Genomic DNA, 24,096 nt, shown 5'->3' with positions numbered 1-24,096 from the left:
CTAGTCCCACTATTTGAACATAATTTTTTTTGTTTCAATCAAAATTAACGTTTGCATGTACTATGTGCATTATGTCATCAAGTAACTCCATCGTCTACTCCTCCGCAACCCAGCGGCGCCTGTTCTGTGGCGGCGCCAAGGGCATCGCCACCACCCAATGGCCGCTCACACGGCGCTCCGGGCGCCCGTAAAGTACACGTCGTTCTAACAGCGGGTTCTGAGCCGAGGGTCTTGTCAGCGCGTTCGTCGTGCCCAGCCCGACGAGACAACACCAGCATGGCGGAGATCGCCGACTGGTTCCGCAGCCTGCCGGTATTTACCCGGTACTGGTTCGGCCTGTCCGTGGTGTTCCCCGTCCTGGGCCGCTTTCGGCTGGTCAACCCGCAGCACTTGGTCCTCAGCTACGACCACTTCGTGCGCGGCTTTCAGGTAGGAGAAAAAAAAAAAACCGTCGGCGCAGTTTTCCGACTCCCATTTTTCGCGCGCAGTTTATTTCTCTGCGCGTGACGTTCCCGGTCGCCTGCGACCGCTGAATGACGCCCAAATGTGTCGCGTCATGGCCAACCCACCAGTGACTGCTTTGCCGCGCTGTGCTAAACCGCTCGCCAAAATGGGAAATCGCCTGACGTTTGCAGTACAAGTGCTCGTCCGGCGACAATTTCCCGTCGCGGTCTGCGCGGAACAGGCATGTAGCGAAAGTAAACGCGATCGCTGAAACGGGAGCAAGCAACCGACGTAACCGGAAGCAGCGCGCGGTCGTACGAGCGACCTTACGAGGACGCAATTTCCGTAAACAGTTGGGCGAACGTTATTGGCGTTTCTCGAAGATGCTTATGGTCGATAAGACTTTCCCGCAATCTAAACTGTCATCCAATGAAGTAAGGTACGGGCGGCACCTCGTAAAAAGTAACGCCCGAAGGCGACTTCATCGATGACCCGCCCGTTGACGTCTCGTTCCAGGCTGAGCTTGACCGCGCTCGCTTGTAAGGAAAATCGGGCAAATTTGCCCAAGGCCCGCACGCGGTGCGCGTAACGGTCCTGCGCTCTCGCATGACGAAACGCGGCGGCACTTCCGTGGCGTTGCGGAAAGCTGTGACGTTTGTGAGGCGGCTTGCCCACCTAAGCGACCTTGTGGTTCGCAGCGTTTGCATACACGTGTAATTAACGCAAGAGTAAACGTTATTGTGACGTCTGTTCTTGAATTTCCTACGCCATTTGCATCGTCTCGTGAACTTAGAAGACGTCTAGTAGACGTCTAGTACGAGTTTGTGCTTTCGTTTTTGTTTTGTAGTATGAAACGCGAGCGCGGAACAAAGTTTTACAGTTGAGGAAATCTTCGCGTTCGATAAAAAGAGGGTGCATCAATGATTGAGAAGGGCAATGAATGAATGAATGAATTTCTTGAATTGAAACGTGAACAGAACATAAAATTCTCAGCACATGTGTTCCAGTTTGTGTGTCAAGAATGAAGATGTCAGGTTTGAAGAGAATAACTCTGGAGGAGGAATCGTATTTATTCCAGGAATTTGATATTCGGTGTGTGTGTGTGTGCGAGTGTCTGTTATGTGATGCCTCACAAAGAACTGCACGTTGCCAAGATCTTGAGCAACTAGAGCGCCGTGTTTTGTGCCCATAATCTCAGAGAGCATCAATACACTTATCGCGTTGCTTCATCAGCGGTATAGGCAGAATAGGTTGTCTGACAGTACTTACGGAAGGATAGTGTATTCTGTGCCTAGCTTGGGTAGCGTGGAGAAGCCAGTACTATGCGTTTGTTATGGCACTTGAGTGTTTCTGGCATTTGTGCGCCTGGGGCGTTTGCAAACAGGCACACATAGGGGTATAAAAAGGTGTAAATAGGGAAGCTGGAAAAATAGCCAGCCTTCATAGGTCATTTACAGTTAACTTATTTCACAATGTCGCTTTCTAACTATCTTAATGCGGGCCCTGAAGTGAGTTGGTTGAATATCAACTCGCATATTCCGTTGCCACTCAGGGAAAATCTAGAGCCTTAATTATTATGTGCTGTTAAAATAAAGAATGCTGTTTTATGTACCACTGGAGTGACTTTATGTTGGTTTTCAGTGCGGTATAAAGGTAACTGCAACATCCCTTGTACAGGTGAAGCTAGATATATAGAATCTGAAGTGGATTAGAGAATGGTTATAATGACTTACAATGTTGACAACAGGCTGATAATCAGCCTGGTTGATGTAGGAAGTAATTGAAAATGTGCGAGTTTTGCTACAAGCAGTATCAGCTGTGTTCATTTCGCTGCAATGTGGGAGAATGTTGGCATGATGCTTGCAGTTTTTTTTTTTTCTTCTTTTTTTTCTGCACGCTTGCTTTTGTCATTCATTTCGGAGCCTCGATTCAGTTTGTGAGGGTATGTTCGATTTGGGCATTCACCAAGGCCAACCTCTTGAATTAACTGAGCCTCTCGATTGATGAACTGAGTTAACGTTCCAACTTTCACAGCAGTAGGAGGGGCACATACCATTCAGCTGCCTTTCTTGATGTTGGAGATTAACTTGTGCTTCATTAACTTCACTACCTGTGAAGACAAGATTTGGAAACTGTTCAGTAGTCAAACTTGTGTGAGGAAGTGGTTACCAAACACTTGATGAAAGATAAAAAAAAGGACTTATGTTTTGTAGTGGTGTGTCACACTAGTACAAACCATGTCCCCCATATGTTGCCACGTGATGTGGCTGTAAACAGACACGAATTTTGGTTTGCCTTACACTGCAATAAGGTCAGTGCATTGCTGCTGGAGCTTTGCGGATAAGCTATTAACTCTGCCCAACTGTGGATGTTGTACCCTTGCAGATATGGCGGCCCGTGACGTCCGTTTTCTTCTACCCAATGGGTTTCCACTACCTGGTGAACCTGTACTTTCTCTACTCGTACTCCATACGTCTGGAGACAGGTCAGTGGTCTTCTTTCGTAGCTGCATTGGTTGCAGGGGACGGAATTCTGTTCCGAGATTCGTACAAGTCCGGCACTTCTTGTATGCGCCCAGCACCCTCTACTGATTTGCTAGGAACACTCCTTGTATTCTTTTGAGCAACTTCTACAAGAGCTCCGCTGTTTAGCTTTAGTGACCTAGGAGTAGAATCGCACAATATTGATGTTAACAGCCTGGCTTCGGGTCCCACCAAGGCTGAATTTTTTTTTGAAGACACACGATTTTTTTTTTACTCTGAAGTGTTCTCTTAGCTCAGTTCTAGATATTCTTTTGTAAATAAGGGCGGGTTGGTATTTTTTAGGTTAGTTAACAGGTGAAGCGTGGCATACGGTTAACGTTCTGCATTGTACTGAAAGTGCCAGGTTTGTACCCATCTCGGAGCGGGATATCACTTGCAAGGTAAATTGTCCTGTTTTTACCCAGATGTGGCCAGCCAGCCAGAAGCAGTGTCGGGGTAGCCTGAGCTGCTGTTTGTACTACAGCCCAAGAGGCCGCTGCGCTGGCTGACGTGTCCAGTCTTGGCAATTAAGCCCCGATCTGAGCCGTAGAGGTTGTAGCTTTGCACGGTGAAATTGTGGAGGCAATCAGATCTTGCACTGGGGTGGCAGGTGCACTGCAAGCTCTCTATCATGCCATTGCAACACTGTAACCCCTGTCTTAGGTGTTACAACGTGCCACGATGAATTTTTTGCAGGTGTTTGCATATTTAGCAGTACTACATTGATCTTTAGTGAGAATTTATAGCTGCAGCGGTTCCACACACAAGCTGTGGTTCTTTTGGGTAAAAGCAGCGTTTACATGGAACAAAAGAATCAAGGAAGGGGCAAAGGAGTCCTCTTGTTCATTTGATTTGTGACGGGCGTGTTCTTTTCTGCGTGTTCTATCAGGAACATTCTCAATCCTTGCCCCTTGCTGAGGTCGCGGTACTGGTATGACTTGCCAGAAGGAGTGATTGCTTTTTAGGACGGGATTAGTCGACGAGCGTGGCTGGGGCATTTGCAGGGTAACACTACATTATGAAAAGCAACTTAATAGCATAGAGCCTCTTTTGGGATGCAGTGGGTACCTGTGGCCCAGGTTCCATTTAATATTGCAAAAACAGCGCAAAGACGACCTACATGAGAAGTGTTTATGTCGTCTTGTAGAAAATACTTCGCAGAACCCAGTTGGGGAAACACCCTGTACATGCCTGTACCGCCCGATAGTTGTTGCTGTTAAAGGGACAGACAACCGATTTTTGTGGAGTGCATGTCATCTAGCTCATATGAAAGGCAGCATTTTATATAATTGGGTGACCTCAAGGAATTTTTAAATAAACAGGCTGAAATAATTTAAATTTTGCTCTAAAATTTTTAAAGTCTGGAAGGTGGCGACACCTAGTGTCTAGACAGGACACTATGTTAAAAGTGTCCGAACAACTCAATGCGATTTCAACGCGTGATTCGAGGTCGCGGGTTCGATTCCCGGCCGCAGCGGCCGCTTTTCTGATGGAGGCGAAAAGCAAAAACGCCCGTGTGCACGAGATTTCGGCGCACATTAAAGATCCCCAGGTGGTCAAAATTAATCCGGAGCCCTCCACTACGGCGCGCCTCATCGCCTGCGTTGCGTCGGCGCGCTAAACCCTACAATCAATCAATTCAACGCGTGATTCAAATACTGCATGAAGGAATAGGAAAACTTTGCACATTATTGTTTACTTAGCCGGGGACAAGTCTTTAGATACTTCTTTTAATCTTGCGTGCGGTTAAAAATGTGTTACCTTATGGCTCCCTGTCATGGTTGCGAGCATTCCTTTGGGCTGGACACATATGGCTGGTAAATCTAAAAATTCAGACTTGAAAAGTTCTAGGGCACTGTCAGCAAAACCGTTTCCGGTCAAGGTGTTCCAAGTGACGCTCTTTCATTTCGGATAAAGAAAATATACTCGTTAAGAGTCACTTGTCTGTCCCTTTAAGCTCCAACATGCTGCACTTCCTTGCATTGACAGTGTCGATGCTCCCTGATTGGCATTATCACACTGTGGCAGTGTCGAGAGAAATGCATTTACAGCAGCGCATACAGCTTGGTGCAGTAAAACTGCTTGTTCGTAGTCATCAGCTCCATACTGGGGTTGCTATTGCAGAAACAGCTTGCAGGGCCTGCTTTCGTTGCTGTCGTCGTCATGTTCTGTCTCATGCTCTTCTTTTCCTCGCACCCCTCCCTCCCTCTCCCATACTCCCATACTTTGCAGGCCTCTTTGATGGGCACCCAGCCAACTACCTGTTTATGCTGCTCTTCAACTGGATCTGCATAGTGGTATCCTTTTTTTCCTGTCGCCGCTGAAAAGTGGAACGTGCTTGTTTGTGCTCCCAGGTTGGCACGCTGTGCCCGGAAACCAGAGACATCGAAAGCTACCTGTCAAGAGCTGGCTTGTGCCGCTCAATTGGGGCTTAATTTCCTTATTGTGGGTCTTCGCATGTCTTTCCGTTAAGGGGCCACATGGCTCTTAAAACAATTTCTTTTAAATTTTTAAGTTAACTCTGTGAAACTTGTAAGTCTTCCTGCTTTTTTCCCCCACTGATTTCAAATATGCGATTGTTTTTTGAGTCAGTGAATTAGTTACCAAGATAATTGGAAATAATTAGCCATTTTTGTAGGAACAATAGACAAAACAGTGTTGGTCATAAGAGTGTAATCTTTGTTTTCCAATACTATGAACCCTGTTGAGTGCAATAACAGAATCAGTTTTTTGATGCACCGCTTGAAACTATTTTTACAGCTCGTTAAACTTTGGTGTTTGAAATGGGCATTCGAAATGGTTCCTTGCCACTGGTGCCACCAAAGTTTAATGAGCTCTAAAATTAGTTCCAAGCGGTGCATCAAAAAACCGATACTCCTATTGCACTCACCAGGGTTCATAGTTGTGGAAAATATAAAGATTTCACTCTTATGACCAACACTGTATTGTCTATTGTTTTTGCAAAAATGGCTAATTATTTCCACTTACCTTGGGAACTCATTGACCAGCTGAAAAAATAACGGCATATTTGAAATCAGTGGTAGAAAAGCAGCAAGACTCGCAAGTTTCAGAGAGTTTAGTTACCAATTAAAAGGAAGCTCGTTTAAGAGCAGCGTCCCCCTTAAAACGCAAGTGTAGGGCTCCAGTTTTGGAAATCGGAGAAGCAGCAGTCTGAGTTTCAGTATGTTCCGCTTGTTCCAAAAAGGCGCAGTGGAACCTGTTATTGAAATTGCACAATAGAGGCTCATTTAGTTTACTCTCACAGCCTCAAGTTCTACTCTGAGTCTGATGCTGGCGAAGCTAGAAGTAAGAATGCTAGGAAATGGAAGACAGGTCGGTGTCATTTCATTGTGGGTGGGAAACGAGGAGAAATATAGGAGTTAGGGGAGTACGGTTGGAACACGATTCCCGGCCGCGGCGGCCGCTTTTCTGATGGAGGCGAAAAGCAAAAACGCCCGTGTGTACGAGATTTCGGCACACGTTAAAGATCCCCAGGTGGTCGAAATTAATCCGGAGCCCTCCACTACGGCGCGCCTCATCGCCTGCGTTGCGTCGGCGCGTTAAAACCCTACAATCATCAAAACGGTTGGAACATGGATGACATGCTGTGCTGTGGGTACTACCCACTGAGTATTTGATGTGCTGTGATCAGCCATTCTAATTGAATTACCGGCACTGTGCTTTAGCAACAGCTAGTGGGCCAGTTTTGCTCGCAAGAATAATTATTCCTTGTGTCTGAATGTAGGCTGTGTCACTGAACACTTGTATCGTGGTGTCCCCGTTTGCAAGCAGCACCCCCTCTGGGCATTCGCACGGGGTGCAGCCATTGATTTTAAACCACCAATGTTTATTTTTACACTTATGATGATAAAAATTGGAGGATAGATGTAGATTTTCATTCTGATTGTAGATGTAAAATTTGTTTTTGCGTGGAACAGCTAAATTCAAATTTATTCGGATTTCTAAATTTGATATTTTTTACAACTTTTGTAAGAAAACTGCTGGAGTGATGCAGCTGAACAAGGTGCCAGTGAACTGTGCACAAATCAAGGAGTGCAATAAGACTAACAGTGTCATTCTAGCTGCTCTGTAGCAGATGTTACGGCTGTTTGAAGTTTGGGCTTGGAAGGCAAAACCGGTTTTTCTGGTTCCGACCTTCTTGAGCTGCATCACTCCAGCATTTTTTTTGTTTACAAAAGCTGTCAAGAAATCAAATATAAAAATCCAAATAAATTTGGATGTGGCCGTTTTACACAAAAACAAATTTTATATGTACAGTCAGAATGAAAAACTACATACGTCCTGCAATTTTTATCATCATGACTGCAAAAATAAAGTTTTGGATCAAAGACCCATGTGCTCCCTTAAGGTAATGCGAAAAAAAAAACGCTTGCCGGTGGTTGGAGGAACTGGAAAAATCTATCACTCTCTACCTGTGGAACACCAACTCGATTTTGGTGGGATGTTGTTAAGAAAACGTCGTGATTACGTACTTGTCGGTTCTATATTGCTTTCAAGAATCGCTTTTTGTCTCAACCTGTGCCTGTGATGAGTCCTTGACTCGGAAATGTAGATCGTCGCCCTCCTGTCTGACCTCATGGTGAGTGCTTAACTCCTGTTTCGAACGTACTTGCGCAGGCGTGTGGGAAAAGCGGCTGTTATTCAGAAGTGTGGCCTCCTCTTCTCAGTGAATCTGTAGACCAACTTTGGCATCCCGTGGGGAAATGCATTGGGGAGTGGCAAGAGTGACATGATTCGGCTACTGCTTTACCAATTCGAAATAAACGAGGGGCAGTTATAGAAAACAGTGAAAGGTTTGGTGTGTGGCGATTGTAAGATCTTGAGTTGGATTTCTCGTGTAGTTGGTTTGTGAAAAGAAGTTCGATATCTCACAATCTGTACAGAAAGCATGGGAATAGGGCTTGAGTTTATGACATCGTGCGATGTGAAGCACTGCACATATCTGGTCACATACACATCACCTATTGCCGATATGGATACCGCCGGTTATATTGTTACCATTGCCTTGTTGTGTGGCTATTACAGCGCCAACAGTTATGTCGATTTACATTTTTTTGTGGTGCAGGGAATATTTACTTGTACAACTTTACCTTTCTTTCTTTCTTGCATCCTTGTTTTTTTTATGTTAGCTAGTATTTAAGAATCAGCTTGGAAGTTGCATCCTCCGGAAGATAAAAGTGAATGTCCACTTGCTGCTCCTTGTAACAGAGTAACAGTGGCACTTGCTGTTAGAGCATACATAGCATGCTGAATGTAGGGTAGTTAAATGTCAGTATAACAAAGTCATTAAAATTTGCACTTTGCTTCGTTTCTTTAAAGTTTTGTAAAACAGAAAATTCATTCCCGGCTTGCACACGAGCAATACCAGTTTATCTCTTACTTGTTAGCATTCGTTCACAGCAGTTTTGGAAGTGATCTGCTACCTTTGTTTACACGTGATACGGCATGAGTGGAATAAGCAAAGATTGGGCTTGGTGGACAACATTTCATTCCTCACGAATCCCTTGTGCCATGATTGTGCAAATTAGCTTTGCTCGCATTTGCTACCTTTCCTTGCATTTGTGTGATTCCATCTTGTACCCCATTCACACGACAGATCAAATGACATTTAAAGCAAATGTCATTCACTCTGAATGTCAATAATTCAGCGCTACACGAGAATATCAAATGACATTTGAGGCGAATGACATTTAGCACCAACTGAGGTTCGGGAGCTCATTCAGCAGCCAAATTACTAGCCTCGACAGCAGTGGCGCGTCACCAGAGGAGAAAGTTCAGTAATAAACCAAAGAATACTGCTTCTAAAAACTGTTAGTAAACATATTTTCTTCTTTGTGTTCTTGTTCAAATAAAGAAAGACAAACAAGTACTAACAAAAAAGAAAATCTTGTCCCCAGTGTCCGCGCTACCCTAATACAGATTTTTTGCGGACTTGTCTCGGCTTGTAAAGTCTACTGATGTCACCTAAACCGGTGTTTTTCTTATGTTTGATTAAAAAAAAAATAATCTTTTCGTATGTTTTAAACAACGAAAACATTCTAGAAGCACTTGAAATATAATTTTGCGGTTTCGCAAGCTCGCGAAAACTATCACCGCAAAAACTATCAAATGAGATTTGTTTCGCCGTGTAGACCTGCACAGCCAAACCAAATGTCACATTAACAGCTAATGTCATTCACTTTGAAGAATGACATTAGATTTGCCATGTGACAGGAGTATCAGATGATTCAATGATGGCGGAAATGGTAGCGTTTTATTCGGAGAGATGTACGCACACGTCTCAAAGTCCTGCATTTAGGTGTTTTCTTTGTGTTTGACTCCCAGCAAGAACAAAAGAAAGAAATGCAGTGGAGCGTCTCTATTTCAGTCAAAAAGCACCTTGATTTTCTCACGAGGGCCATGCATGCCCATACACCGACATGCTCGTACATGCTTATACGCTGACCTCTGCATCTGCCCGTTACAGACCGGGTGTCTTCTTCCTGAAAGGCACGAGGGTAAAGTAGGTTGAGTTGCAAAGACTGGTCAAAGGTGAGGGAAGAAACCTGAAGTGCCCAAAAAAGGAGGATAGCTTTCGTGCTGACAAAAGCCAACTGCTGCACGCTACTAACTTAGCCGTGCTTCGGTTCCCTCTCATTTCCTGCCGGTTACCTGCAATGGTTAGTGGACGCAGACGTTGCAGGCCTGCAAAATAGTGTGCGCGATACCGTTGCAGCAAATCGGAGGGCCTGAAACTCGGGCAGATAAGAGGGGAGGACAGCAGTATTGGTAGTGCCTCCGTCCTTGCTGGTGAAAGGATTGCAGCACTGGGTCGCACTTGTTTCTTTTTTTTTGAACCCTCTTTATCTTTGAATACTATTGGGATGCTGGGGTGGACCGTGTGGCCCTGACAGGGGTGATAAAAGGCTGATAAAGAGTGGCAGATGAAACTGCGAGCCCTCAACGAAGGCGGCGTGATAAGGCGAGGAGTCGGAGCAAAACATCAGTGCACTGATGAGTAGCCCAAGGAATATTATGAAGCCGCGGAGTGTGGCTTATCTCCCTGCCCTGCAGAAGGCATCCCAGTATCTTGAGTGGCTGTCTGTGTTGTCGGTGCCCTCTGATGCTTGCGTGCTCCGCAAGAAGTCCGGCCCTGGTCCAGCATCAGGTGCTGGCGATTATGTTGGCATTTATTTGGCCCTGTCCTGAACACACATTGTGAAGGGGAAATGGTCTTTCTGTGTGAACTTACTTTAATTCTATTGCCACAGACTTCGTTATTCTAAAGTGGCAAAAAAATGTTGTTTCGTTATATCAAGGCCAGATGCACGTAGGCTTTAAGGGGGCACACTGGTCAAACCAAAAATGTTTATTTTACAGTTGTGATGATAAAAATTGGAGGACGTGTGTAGTTTTTCATTCTGATTGTAAATATAGAATTTGTTTCTGTGCAAAACGACTACACTCAAATTTATTTGGATTTCTATATTTTATTTTTTTACATTTTTTTTTACATTTGATTTGATTTGGTAGAGGCAAAATACGAAGGTGTGTGCCCATGCAGAAATGTTGTTTGTAAAGAAATGTGGAACGTGGCGTGCATGATTAGGTCATTAGGCAGTTTTTAAGGCCGCTCATGACCCAAGAACCAAGCTAAGCGGAAGTGTAATAGGCCACACGTGCACCTTGGTGCTGTGGAAGTCCGAAAAGTTGCACGCATTCTCTTCTCTTCCCCTGCCCGTGCGCTGTTTGCAGCTCCTGATGGACCCGATGGTGCTGAGCGTCCTCTACGTCTGGTGCCAGTTCAACAAGGACGTCATTGTGTCCTTCTGGTTCGGCACCCAGTTCAAGGTGTGTGTCTCTCTCTCTCTCTCCCCATGAGAAACTCCATTCAGGAGGTTGTAAAAGTATTTCAGTGAATTTGTGCTGGGTAGGTGCTTAAAAACATGGGCCCTTGTTGCCCAAGCTATGACGAGCTGTTTCATCACGTGAGATAGGCAAAGCGGTTTTTAACTCTTTCGTTACCGCGGGAAATTGACCAATTTTGAGGGGTCTAACAAAACATTTTTTTTGTGCTATACATATTGGTTAGGCACACATTGCAGTGACATAAAATGCAGATTATTCCACGCGCTTTCTAATGACACCAGTTTTAATAATGTGTTTTTAAATAATGATTGCGAAAAAAATTATCGAATTCGAAATTTTTGTCCACGCGTCGAAGAAAATAAGAAAAAAGTGAGTTGTGTATAATAAACTAGCAGTAGTAGAAAAAATTTAGAATATACATTTTGTAGGTAGACATTTCAAAAAGCCGTCCTAGAAAAAAAATTGAGTTGCGCAGTACAATTTGTATGATATAAAAGAAAATGTTAGCCCGCGTGGTGCCCGGGCCATGTGGTGAAGCCCAACCACTATTTCAAAGTTTGCTATTTTGGATGGTTCTCTAGAAGAAATCTGGTGGTTCGACATTATTAAAGGACCAAATTAGCCTCCACGTGATGTAAAAACACCTTGTCAATGATTATGACCGGCACAATATTGAAGGAAAGCAAGCGATGTGAAAAAATCCGATTGGAGTTGAGAACCAAACTCTTTGGTGGATGCTTGTTGACATTCTGATGATCACGTATCTGTCAGAACTTTCATTGGAGGTTTATTATCATGTTCCGACTCACTATGGTAGCCCTGCTTGCAGGAATAAGGTACGATGCGCTAGAATCATGCCCAGCAAGCTTTCACCAAGCCGCCGTCGGGCTGTGAAGCGAGTTCAGCACTACGAGCCTACTACATTGCAGCGCCACCTAACAGTTTTGAAAAGGAACAAATACAAAGCTGTTGGAGACTTCGTCAGAATAGACAGTACTACTAAGAAGCGACACTAGACCTCCGGAAATACCCCCGTATGAAACCGAAACTGACCGGTGAACAGCTGGTGGTGTTCAAGGCCAATTGGAAGCGTTCTCCTCGTCTGAACTGATACCAGACGACTTGGTGTTATCGTTTAACTTTCAGCGGAAGCTCTTATCGCAGAAGCAAGGCTTAGATAAAGTGGAAGCGCGAGCGGCATGCTTGTTTTGAGGAGCAGTAGCGGGCAATGGAGGCGCCATGGCAAATGAGCTTGTAGTTGGGTAACTGCGTAGTAGCGCCAATTATGAATTTCACAATGCAAAAACGAAACCGAAACTGCTGGAAACTGGTTGAAAATGGCAGGCACACTTGCTAGACATGCGGGGGACCACCAGAAATAAGCTTTGGGAGAATAAAGCTGCCCTTTGTCCGAACCAAAGGTCATTAGTGAATAGCTGGGGCCATTTTCAAGTAATTATCACCCCTTAACGCTGTCAGATTACAAAGCTGACCGCATTATTTGGTATTTGACTTGCCAGGAGCCTTTTGACAAAAACATATTATGGTAATGCAGCCTAACCACGATCTGCATTCTTTTTTCTCAAGTCCAGCAGCCACACCCCCTTCCTCAAAAACACATGCACCTCAGCTCGCAAAAAACGCCGTCAATAATCTCAGTGTCGCCGGAACGGGAAAATTTAAACTGATTCTAAAAGGGCAGTGCCTAGACTAACCACTGGCCGCATTAGGTGTATGAGAAGCGACTACAACATGTTGAAATAGCAAATATAAATCATCGATCACCGGTGATCGATTTGAATAGGCGTGGTAACGAAAGAGTTAAAGAGCTCTGCGAGTATCAAAATAAATAGGAGTGTCGAACCTAACTGAGGTTTGCTGAAGGGCTTGTCAATGCATTGTAACTTCAAGAAAAAAGCGCAGACGACGGGACTGAGCAAAAAGACACACAGCTCCTGTTTTGTGTCTTTTCAAGCTTAGTTCTGTTGTCTGTTGTCTTTAACTGTTGTCTGTTGTCTTGGACTAACTGTGGTTGAGTGCTAGCTTTTTATGCTTTGTTCTTTGTGGGTGCATGTTTATCTTGATTGCGGCTGTGTTGCCAATATGTCGTGACGGCTGTCTCAGGTTTGAAGCCTGAGGCGTGCATCCGTTTTGTGCCTCCCGATTTACTTTGCCGTGCCTGACAACAACAACAATAACAACAAAAAAACACTTTAACGGAAGTTAGAAAGAAACCCCTTCAAGCATCCTTCCAGTCATGGTGCCGCTACACTGGCTTGCACTACAGTGCACGAAGATGTGCTTAGCATTTAATATTGGCAGCTTACACCTTGGATGTTTACCAAAGACGCAGAGTATGTTAAACTCTCAAATGCTGTTCATGTCACCGCCGATGGCCAATAGCATCGCGCTGTCGCTGGGGATGCACTTAAAGGGACCCTGCAACACTTGCCATCGACTACTAGTACTGTATTTTGGGATAAAGTCTATTGTCCCAGAAATCTCCTCCCGCAAGAATTATGAAAATCCGTTCACAATTAACGAAACTACGCGCGATGAGAAATCGCGCATAATCGTTCCCTCTCAACTCGAGCGCGGACAAGGCGACGAAAGCTGCGCGCTCTCTCCCGGAGAGGGGGGCGGCTCACGGCGTTCTCTTCAGCGGCCTTCGATATATCACATGCCGGGTAGTTTTCTCCTTTTCTCCGCAACGCGGAGGCGCCTATTTCCGGTCTGGTGCCACAAAAAAGCAGGCATGGGTGCCTGCTCGCAAGTGCGCGCTCGGTCTGGTAGGGCGTTTTTGAAGCAATAAACGTTTGTAGTCGAGTGGTCCCGTTGAAAGGGAAGTATTGAGCTCATCACTCAAACTCCGCGTGCACTCAAAACACAAAATAAACGGCAAAACTGTGCCTACAGGTTCAGGCATAGAGGAGGTTCGTACACAGCGATGACGACGATGGAAATGGGAGAATCTAGCCGCGAAGTTGACCAGTGACAGCCGATCGGGCAGCCATGGCCTATGTGACGTCCCTCAGGCCATGCATAATGAGGACAACTGAAGAGAGAGCGGTTTGTTTTTCCGCGTCTTTCACGTCGATTTGCGCGCTCACCACTTCACGTGCACGTGTAATATTTGGCTCAGGTATTCCTGGCAGTGTAATCTAAACGTCGCGCAGGTTTACTTGTACTGCTCAAAGAGTGTTGCAGGGTCCCTTTAAAGCCGTCTCGTAACATATTGAAATCATGTCCGGTGACATGTTCGGGTACTTAAACAGCCAACTGCACTCAAATTTTTCTTAGCCCAAATCTGATCCTAATATGTAGTTTATGCTCTTGAAATCACCATGGTGAAATCCTAAGCTTTATGATAAGCACTATGTAACATTGTTTAAAGTAGCTCCGAGCAGATGATGTTTTCACCTGGCGAAAAGTCGCTGAAATGAGTTCCGATCGGCCTGTGACGAAGAAGAAAAAGAACCTGTCCTGTGGAGCGCGCGCTTTTCCAGTGACTTGCACGGTGCTCTGCTAGGCAGAGGGGTGCGTTCACCGGGGGTTTGTTTCTGCAACACCACTGTGTTGTACCGCCGTCAGCATCACATGTTTAAAACAAAGTGCATAGGTAGCAATATATGCAATGTTTTTTTTCAATGCAGTAAAAGAGATTAGAAGCTTACGATGCATGCAGGCACGTGCAATGGTTCTCGAATTATCATTTTTTACTTCAAATATTATTTTTACCCTAAAGATTAGCCTGAAATGTGCACTTATATATTTGTCATTCCTATTGCATATTCCACAGAAAAGAGAGGATGTTTTATGAATTCTTGAACACTTTCACTTGCGCATCTAGTGCGTGTTTGCTGTATTTGGGCTGGCCCAATGCCACCTGCACCCCTAGGACGTCTCCAGAAGTTTGACGACCTGACTAGAATTGTTCTACTTGCGGGTATGAACATTTGTGCGACTTTCGCCTCACTCGCTAAGTGAACCAATATCAGCCTTGCTCGTGGTAACAAATACATCAGCGCAAAGGTTGGCCATTGTCTTCGCGAAGTGCGAAGGCTAACCAAACTGCTCCTTTCCAAGTGATAAACTATGTTTCTTTTTTTCAATCCCGAAATGAAATATTTACTTTTGTAGAGTGTTAGATTTAGTTTACTTGAATTTAAAACGTTATGAACTTGCATGTCCCCACAACGCATCATCGAGCTATGGAAGCTGACTTGTGGTTTCATACCAATTTTCCAATTCCATCCTCGGTGAGAGGAAAAATACTCAACCAATAATCACAAAGCTGTCTGCATGTAATTTTATAGTAAAAATCGTGAGGGATTTATTTCCACCCATGCGCGGTTTGTTCCCTTCAAAAAGAGCAATATAATAGCCAAGGCGTTGGCTAACCAAAGCTGCTTTTTGATATCGTACGGTCATGTAGCTTTGTAAATAACGGCCCACTTTTTTACTCGCAATGCCAAGGATTGCTACTACGGCAGTTATTCTGATGGAAAAATAACTGTAGGATGGTGTACTTCATCACGATTGACAGCAACGCAATTGCACCAAACTCCATTAGCCTGTGCAAACATTTGTGGAAGTTCTTCTGTGGAAATAGCAATGCAAAACACGGCGCTATCACGTGCATTTGAAACTGCTTCCGCTCGGTAACCTACATAACGTCGGGCCACCGGTAATGGCCGCCTTTTTTTCCAGTTTCGTTTCCTCAAAGCCAATCTTCAGGAGCAGTTTGCATCGCACGTGTTCTTGTTGAGACGCAGTATTTTGAATTTCGCACTCTTTTTATGTGTGCGATTAGATGCATTATTTTTACGCTGTTGAAAATGTGAGTGCAGTTGGCCATTAAGGTTTCTCGGAGTAGTTGAACAACCCAAAGCATTGTTCATTTTCGTTTTTGCGGTGCATTTAACGGACACTGGCCCACTGGCTCTCGAGAAATGGGCACTTTTGCGGTGATACTGCGGATTCACAGTGAATAGCCATGATTTTGATTGTGGGCTTCACCCACGAGGCCTCACCCACGAGAGATGTGTGTTGCAGTTCAGAGTCTACACCTAGTGGTCTTAATTCATATTTTGTGTGCCCTGCACACTTATATGGGAGACAAAGACAGGGAAACGAAGAAACCATCCCTGTCCCTCATATAAGTGCAGTGTGTGCTAAATTTGAATTCAAGACTGTACAAACTGGCCCCAACACAAACCTTTGTTAGCTCCTTGTGGTCACTTTGATCCTTTGCATTGAGGTGGTGGGGAGCATGGTTCTTGTTTCATATTTGATTTTTTACATCTTTTACCTTTTGGGGGGCAATAGGAGGGGGGGGGGGCATGTTGACATTCTGTTGCAGTACACTGACAAGAATTGCACGTTGTCTGGCAACTCTCTTGCTTAGTTGTGATGTGTGCTCTTGTGTCCCTCAAACCTTCTTTTTCTTTCTTTTGTGTTGCAGGCCATCTACCTTCCGTGGGTTCTGCTTGCATTCAACATGATCATCAGTGGCGGGTAAGAAGGCCATCTATGGTGTTAGCATCAAAGAGCGTTGTCGAATCACTTGGTCAGGCCATTTTTTAGAGTACATGGCACTGCACTTCTTCAACCAGTCCACATATTTCTTTTCTTGTTTTTTGTTTCTCACATGGAAAGCACGTCCAAATGGGCCTTTTTGCACTGTTCCCTTACGATTCAGTGACATCAGCGCGTTCACATGCTGTCACAATACCTGGGGTAGCGTTAAGCAGGCTATGAGCATATATATATATTGCATGCTAAAATGTGTGGAGGTGACAGTGGAGGCCGTGAAATAGGTTGAAGGCAAGTACTGGAAGTGGAGCCTGCCCCCTTGCCACATGCGACAAACTCGAGATTCGGGAACTTCACCGTTTATGCAGCTTTCCGAGAGGCAGTACTGACAAATGCAACAAATAAAGGGTGAATAGTTGTTACCCTATGAGAGATTTTTCTCGCTAATGTGAGGAGTGTCTCATGATGATGATGATGATGGCCATGAGGATGCTTTGGTGTACATTCAAAGGGATGGATTTTTCGCTTGGAGCCAGGCGTTACAGGGGCGGTATTCTCGTAACTGTCCCTTTTGAAAACGTCCCTTTTGAGTCCCTTTCATCGTGACGTACTTCCGGTTAAGCAATGGGCGTTGGCAGAAGGTTTGTTGCGCTCGCGTTACGTCACTTCCGGTTGTTTGCTTTTAGCCAATCAGGGCTTGTCAAAAGGGACACTTTTGAAAGGGACACAAAAGGGACAAAACTCGAGAATACCGTCCCAGGTTTGCGCAGGAGTAAACGGAGCGCAAGAGTGGTGGCCGAATTGCGTTGTTGCACCACCTAGAAACACTGACGGGGCTGTATATTCACTGACCACCTCCTTCCACCCCCCCTCCCAACTGATATGTTTCATCATCACTCCGCTGGAGTGTCTCATTTTTTAATAGGCAACGCTTAGTTGTGCAATGACACTGGTTACGCTGCTACTACAACCATCAGCGTCGACGATGTATGCCGCTTATTTTTTGAGTTTGTGCAAGTTGCACGCTTGAAAACGTGCTTTGTTTCGTGCTATGAAGCGCCGCTACCAATGTCTTTCCTGCTCACGGGCTGCTTTGTATTGCCAGCCTGTCATGCGAAATTTTCTTGGGCACGTTTATTGGTTACCTTTCGTCGAAACTCAGCAGAGCTCATTAGTTACAGCCGTTGCTTTAAGTGGAAACGAGGCAATACCAAACAAAAGAACAATATCTGAAGTGGGAATCTTTTTAAAAATTATAGATTTCCACGATATTCTAACCTTGGAATGTGCTGGGTATATTCTGCAGCAACATTTTGTTGTCAGTTTATTTGTATTATTTCTCAAAGTCAGGCACTGTAGAACTGGGTAGGCAAGCTATATTAAGCCGCCCGTGAGAAGAATATCGACTGTTAGGCTTTATTGCTTGCGTCAACGCACGTTTTCAAGTGCATACCTTCCTCCAACCTAAAAGAAGCGAATTCAGTCGCCTCTGACGGCTGCGAATGGCAATGTAACCAGCGCCATTGTGCAGCCAAGCGCTGCCTTTTCGACACTGTCATGCCCATTCAGACGCACCAGCAGAGTTGCAATTAGAGGTATCAGCTAGATGGTGCTCTGATGCAATTTGGCCACCGCCTTTGCGCTGTGTTTACTTCTGCACGGACCTGAACGTCTATGATAAACAGCTAACAATCCAAATTGCGGAACCTGCCCAGCTGCGCTGTGTCCTCCCTACTCGCGTAACTGAGGGACATTTGAGTTGTCTATGGAGGGAGTTGCTAGGCAGAGGTGAATGGCCAGCCGCGTGGTTCACTTTAAAATTCTAGGTTTAAAATTCTAGGCTCCAGAGGCAGGGGTAAAGAAAAAGAGAAGCAGAAAAAACACCATAGTGTAGCGTTACCGATCCTTTGTGCATACAATTGGGGACTGAGATCGTGTCAGCTGATATCGCGAACCCGTGTGGCAACACTAGCGTGGTTTGTGAAGCAGGTGCAGGGGACACCCGGTGCATTCTCTTCTTCAGGACTGAACTGACCCACTGCTCGGGGGAATCAGTACACTGCAGGAGTTGTAGCGCCACTGGTCTGAGTTAGATGGATCCTTTTTCAGTGTTTATTTCAGCTAACTTTTCTGATGAAAATGCCAGTGCTTGCCTCCACCCCCCCTCAACATGTTGCCCATCTACTTCAGGGTGCATCACAGACCCACATAGCTGTGGTGTGTGAAATGCCAGTGTGCTAGGCAAGACTTGGGGGCCAAATTTAATTTGTTTACAATGGGTCCGTTTTTGTTGGGTTGCTTTGCAATGTGGGGCCTGAGCAAGTCTCTTCAATGCAAGGGAATTGGCTCTTAGTGCTCCCCACAGTAGAATTCGGAGTTCTGGCCATTTTGTGCCCATATCAAAGTGTCCATTTTGAGCAATCTTTGATTGGCTGAGTGCATACTACAGGAAAACAAGCAAGACAGGGCGGGCTGTTGGTTTCTGTGTGTGTCAGAGGCATAGTGATCAGAAGTCTGTCTCAAGCGATGTGGGCGAGGAGGGAACATTATTGAAGTAGGCACAAACTGAGAATTACACCCCTGGCATCTCGCAATTGCATGAAGGTTGCTGGATACTTATTCCTGAGGGGCTACACTTGGCCTGTTACCCATTGAAGTGCAGAGATGCGCTGAAGGCACTTCACTGGGGCGCAACTTATGTCTAGCATGCCTTGTGCTCTGTGCTTCATGTCTCAGCTCTCTAGGGACCTTCCGCGTCAATGACATTCCATTTCCATGTTAGTGCAGGCCGCGCGCTTACTGTTACACCTAGCTCCATCTAGTGGGTAGCTTTGAACACTGCTGTGGGCTTGATTTACTAGAACGAACTGGCTCCTCGGACTCCGTGGCCTAGCGGGTAGCGTCGGGGACTTTGCACCCTTATGTCCAGGGTTCGAGCCCCACCAATTGTACTTTTTTAGAACGCAGCACTTAAGTGCCCGCTCCTGTGGTTTTGCGGTGCCATCATCCCTTGTAGCCGAGCAAACGAAGGGGACACCGATGACAGAAAAGATAGAGCGAACAGGAAAACAGGAGGAAAGTATGGCAAAAGAACAATGAGAACATTTAACTGTCTTCGATGGTTGTTGTCTTGTTCTGGTAAATGCAGCAAGCGCCTGTGTGGGGCCTAATTTTTCTGCCTAGTCCCTGTCACATATAGAAATAAGTGGATGAAAGGACTGTGCTGTTGGTGACCCGTCAGCTGTGCTTGGTTCTCAGCTGAGCCCTGTTCTGCCCTCTTCTTCTTCCAGGGGCCTCTACGAGCTGATTGGCATCCTGGTTGGGCACCTGTACTTCTTCCTCATGTTCAAGTACCCGCAGGAGTTTGGCGGCCGCAACCTCCTCAAGGTGCCCTCCATCCTGTGAGTCCCGCTCAACTGGCAGCATTCCTCCTAAAGTAGCGAGAAAGCACTCCAAGAATGGGTTATTGTAGAGACGTGGCTGCCGCAATGTACAGTGTAAGCCCAATCTCAAGGCCATGAAGATGAAGTACTACAGTTGAGCCTCATTATAAGAGGCCTGAATGTAAGGTACAATCGCCCGGGTGTAAGAGACACTATTCACCCACACAGATGGCCGTCCTATCTTTCCCATTAAATTGACCTCTTTTATAACAGACATTGGATGTAGAAGATAGTTGGTTGTAACAGACAGGTTATCCTTGAATTTTGGTCATCAGTCTCACTTGTGACAGAGATTTTAACATTAGATGCCATGCCACCAGTTACTAACTGCAGTTGCTTGCATTGTGGAAAACACAGGGGGACGACAGACACCTGCAGTCGCTGTTTGTTATTATAACTTCAGCAAATGCAGAGTGGTCAGCTGTGAAACGATGATGAGAAGCCGTGCCAATGGAAATGCAACGTACAGAAGTGGTTAAAGCTTACCAGCATGTGTACGAGCGCGACCACACATGCGAGCTTCTGTGCAAGCTAAGAATACTGGGAGTGTGCAGTGGGCTCTCCAAATCGTGTAGCCCCCAATCAAGAAGCATCGCAGATGTCGAGCCCTGCAAGCATGGTGAATAGCCAGAGCACACAGCGGAAGAAGCTGTGCGCTCTGACTGCTCATGAGGCTTGTGAACTTGACATCTACAATTCATCTTTCGCAAACAGGGAAAGAAGAGGAAGCTTATCGTAGCTGTTGTAAAAAAAAACAAACAGTGTAAATACAGTCATGAAGCAAACAAAGATTCAGAACTATTTCATAAATTCTAGGGGCCAAACGTAAATTAGAATGAATCTTTTGCAACATGCTGTGGGGTTCCTTTAGGCTTATTCTAGTCTTAGGGTGCCCACATTGAACTGGGGGTTGAAGTTAGTGAAAACATGGTTCTCTGCTTGTAAGAGACGTCTCGTATAAGAGATAGAAACTGCTCTCCAGTACATGTCTCTTATAAAGGGGTTCAACAATTTTAAAGCTCCTTAAACTTTTGTGGCACCAGTGGAACCATTTCGAGTGCCCATTTCAAGCCATAAAATTAGTTCCAAGTGGTGCATTAAGGAACTGCTTCTCTTATTGCATTCACCAATGTTCATAGTGTTGGAAAATGTAAAGATTACAGTGCTATGACTAACACTGTTTTGTCTATTGTTCCTCCAAAAATGACCAATTATCTCTAATTATATCAGGAACTAATTGACCAACAAAAACATAATGCCATATTTTAAATCAGTGGGGAAAAAGCAGCAAGACTGAGAAGTTTCACAGAGTTTACTTGAAAACTAAAGAAGTTTTTTTAAGAGCAGTGTCCCCCCTTAAAAAAAAGGGTGATTTTGGTACGGTTTTCGGAAGTTCAATTGGAGGTAAAGGGTTAAGGAACCGGAGCTTGGGTGCTGGGCTCTTTCGTGAGCTGGAGAGAAACACGCTGTGGCAGTAACAAGGGGGGGGGGGGACGAGCTGCTGCTGCCATTGCTAAAATATAACCGGAGATCAAGCTGAACAGAGGATATCAAGTTTAAGTGGTGGTGGGCATACGCATTGCATGGTGTCTTGATGCACCCCAGCACCATTGGTACTCAGTGTAGAATAGAATGTGCAATGAGTAAGTACCAAAGTGGATGGAATGGGAAGGATGGCGACGGCATGACAATATTACTGGACAACAAAAGCGACCGCCAGCCAGTGCTGCTGCTAAAGCGAGCAAATGTGACCACTGAGCACTAAGCACAATGGACACAGTGGGTGAGGTGCGTGCAAAAACCGCACCTCACCCTTGACTTGAAGCCGGAGCTAGGCTCGCACACTGGGCCTAGCCTTGTTTTTGCTAAGGAGACGGAATGTATTATTGAAGATCCACCAGTGAATCCTCTTCAAATTTTAACACAAGAGTGTTTTATTGCTGGATACAGAAATATTTCACCGACGTTATATCCGTCACGGAAATTACGTCAGTACAATGGAGCAAGTGGCCTGTAAAGGGGGCACACCTGCACACAGGGTCTTATTGCGGGGAAGCAACCTTTAGTACTAAAGAGTACGTTTTTCTTAGGGTTGTTCATTTTCGGGTTTAATATTTTAAAATGAAAGTGTTTTATGCCAGGATACACCAAGATTTCGCTGGCGTCATATCCGTCATGGAAATGACGCCATTACAGCTTTGCTGAAGTGACCGGCCAGCAGGGCGTCACTTGCCAAGCACACCCACAAGACAGCTGCCGACCCGCAAATCATGCTCAACATCAGATTTCGCTGCACATTTCTTTTTCGTGTTTTACCTATTCCTACGACAGAGAAGTCAACCAAGGTTTCTTTTTTCCTTGCCCTTGCCCCTGCGTGTCAGGGGGTGTGAATACTAGCAGATGTCAGGGGCAGCTTTGTTTCAAAGATACTGATTACTGATACTTTTTTGTCGTGTTCTCCAGCACAAATCAGAAGTGATCCACTTTAAACATCATCTCGCAACAAGGTGTTTGCTGGCAATGATGTTGAACACTTTTATCCTCCCGTCCCACTTGTACTGCGACTTTGTAAAGCTGCGCGCGCTGAACAGTGTTCGTGCAATGACTCCCATTTGCTTGTCTCTGCAGGTACCGCTACTTCCCGGACCGCGTTGGAGGCGTCAGTGGTTTCGGTCAGGCCCCGGTGCCGAGGAGAGCGGCGGCAGACGCTGCCGCGAACAACGCAGGCGGCAACGGCGGTGGCGGTGGCGGCAGCTGGCACAACTGGGGCCAGGGCCGCGTCTTGGGCAACTAGGGACGCCACGCCCCATCCCGCGAGAGAGTCCCAGCACTCACCTCGACCAGAAAGAGGGGGGGAGGGAGGGGGACTGGGGGAAGGAAGCATCCAAAATTGCAGACACACCCCTCACTCCCTTCTCCTCCTCCGCCTCATGTGTCCTCCTTTCCACCACCCGCCCATGACGGGAGCGCAGTTGCTCGAGTTGTGTCGACAGGAGGCAACGGAAACGGCAAAGGCGTAACGCTCCTCCCCTTAGCGTTCTTTACGAGACGCCGCTGACAGTGGCAGGCTGCTGCCATGCCCCCATTCTTTGCCTCTTCCTGTGCCAGGAAAACATGGCTCTGTCAGCTCTCGAAGCCTTCAAGGCGTGGGGCTTCTCATTGTTTGTTTGTGTGTATATTTGCATCAGAGTCATGCCGGCAGTTTGGAGAGACTTTTTTTTTTTCCCACACTTTTTGGTCCAGAAATGTGTAACTGTACTTCAGTGATACAGGGAAGGGGCCATCATTGTGTCATTTTGCAGTGCAAGCATTGTAGATTAGGCTGGTTTGCTGTACTGAGGGTAAACATCTTAGGGTCGTGTTGCTTAGGTCGAACAAGTGTATGCACTTGAACGTGTAAAGTTTTGAGCACATTGCCTTCGCTTCGACACCTCGCTTTGTTATCTTTTTGTGATTGTTATTTCCTGGGCGCGAAGCGTTCTTCGCCTCGAGTCGTCAGTGTGGTATACCCTTTATTTTTCTGTCTGCATCGATCTGATCATGCGAAAAATTTTGTTGGGATTTGGGCCGAAATAAATTTTTTTAAAACAAATAACTCTCGGAGCTGGGTTCTGTCTCAACAGCGCTGAGCTGTCACACGTGGCAGGCAGGCCACACATTGTGTCGTTCACGAACTTTAATAACGCAATTACCTTCTTTGGTTCATTTCATTTGCATCGCAGGAGAACCTTTTTAATTCTGGTTGCATCACTTCTTCGCTTGGAGGGATGCTAAGAGGGCTGTTTCACATTCCTTCGAAGTGAAGGGTGGAAAGGTTGGAGGGACCCAAAGCAGCAGAACAGCGAAGTCACGATGCCTATAAAATATGAAGAGAAGACTGATGAAGCTGATCTTGCAAAAAATAAAAAAAAAAAGTATTTTTCAGTATTACTGTATAGCAGGTACAGCAATACTTCTGATAACGGGACAAAAAAATTTTGCAGTATTATAGTGCGTTGCTGCCTTTGTGGTCTTGTGATCTGGAAAGTACATGCACATGTACAGTTCTATGTTCGACGTTGTGTGCTCAGCTAGTGGAAGACGTCCCATTGCTTGTCCGAGGTTCTTCAAGGTCAGCATTAAATTACACCCAAATTTGCCATCGAGAAATTCTGCGAGCGAATTAAATCCCCTCTTGGTAGCGTTGATGCTTGAAGTAAACAGTGACTGTTGGAGAGGTTGCATGATATTTGCCTTTGCATGTAGAGAGGTGCAATCGCAAGGTTGCCACAGTTGCTCTTGCA

General features: G+C 45.6%; 1 protein-coding gene across 1 annotated transcript; it reads left to right on the top strand.

The window, feature by feature from the left end:
• Positions 1-133: 133 nt before the first annotated feature.
• Der-1 (derlin 1) lies at positions 134-23,408 on the top strand. Its single transcript, XM_077684254.1, has 8 exons — positions 134-429; positions 2,830-2,929; positions 5,199-5,263; positions 7,540-7,566; positions 10,722-10,817; positions 16,300-16,352; positions 19,661-19,771; positions 22,442-23,408. Exons 1-8 carry the CDS (start codon positions 277-279, stop codon positions 22,605-22,607), a joined length of 771 nt encoding a protein of 256 aa, XP_077540380.1. The 5' UTR covers positions 134-276; the 3' UTR covers positions 22,608-23,408.
• Positions 23,409-24,096: the final 688 nt, after the last annotated feature.

This window comes from Haemaphysalis longicornis, unplaced genomic scaffold (assembly GCF_048455015.1).
Source record: "Haemaphysalis longicornis isolate Haplotype H1 unplaced genomic scaffold, Haemaphysalis longicornis Haplotype H1 scaffold_9, whole genome shotgun sequence".
In the NCBI taxonomy this organism is placed as follows: Eukaryota; Metazoa; Arthropoda; class Arachnida; order Ixodida; family Ixodidae; genus Haemaphysalis; species Haemaphysalis longicornis.
The sequence above is the reverse complement of the archived record's forward strand: the minus strand, read 5'-3'. Positions and strand labels throughout refer to the sequence as shown.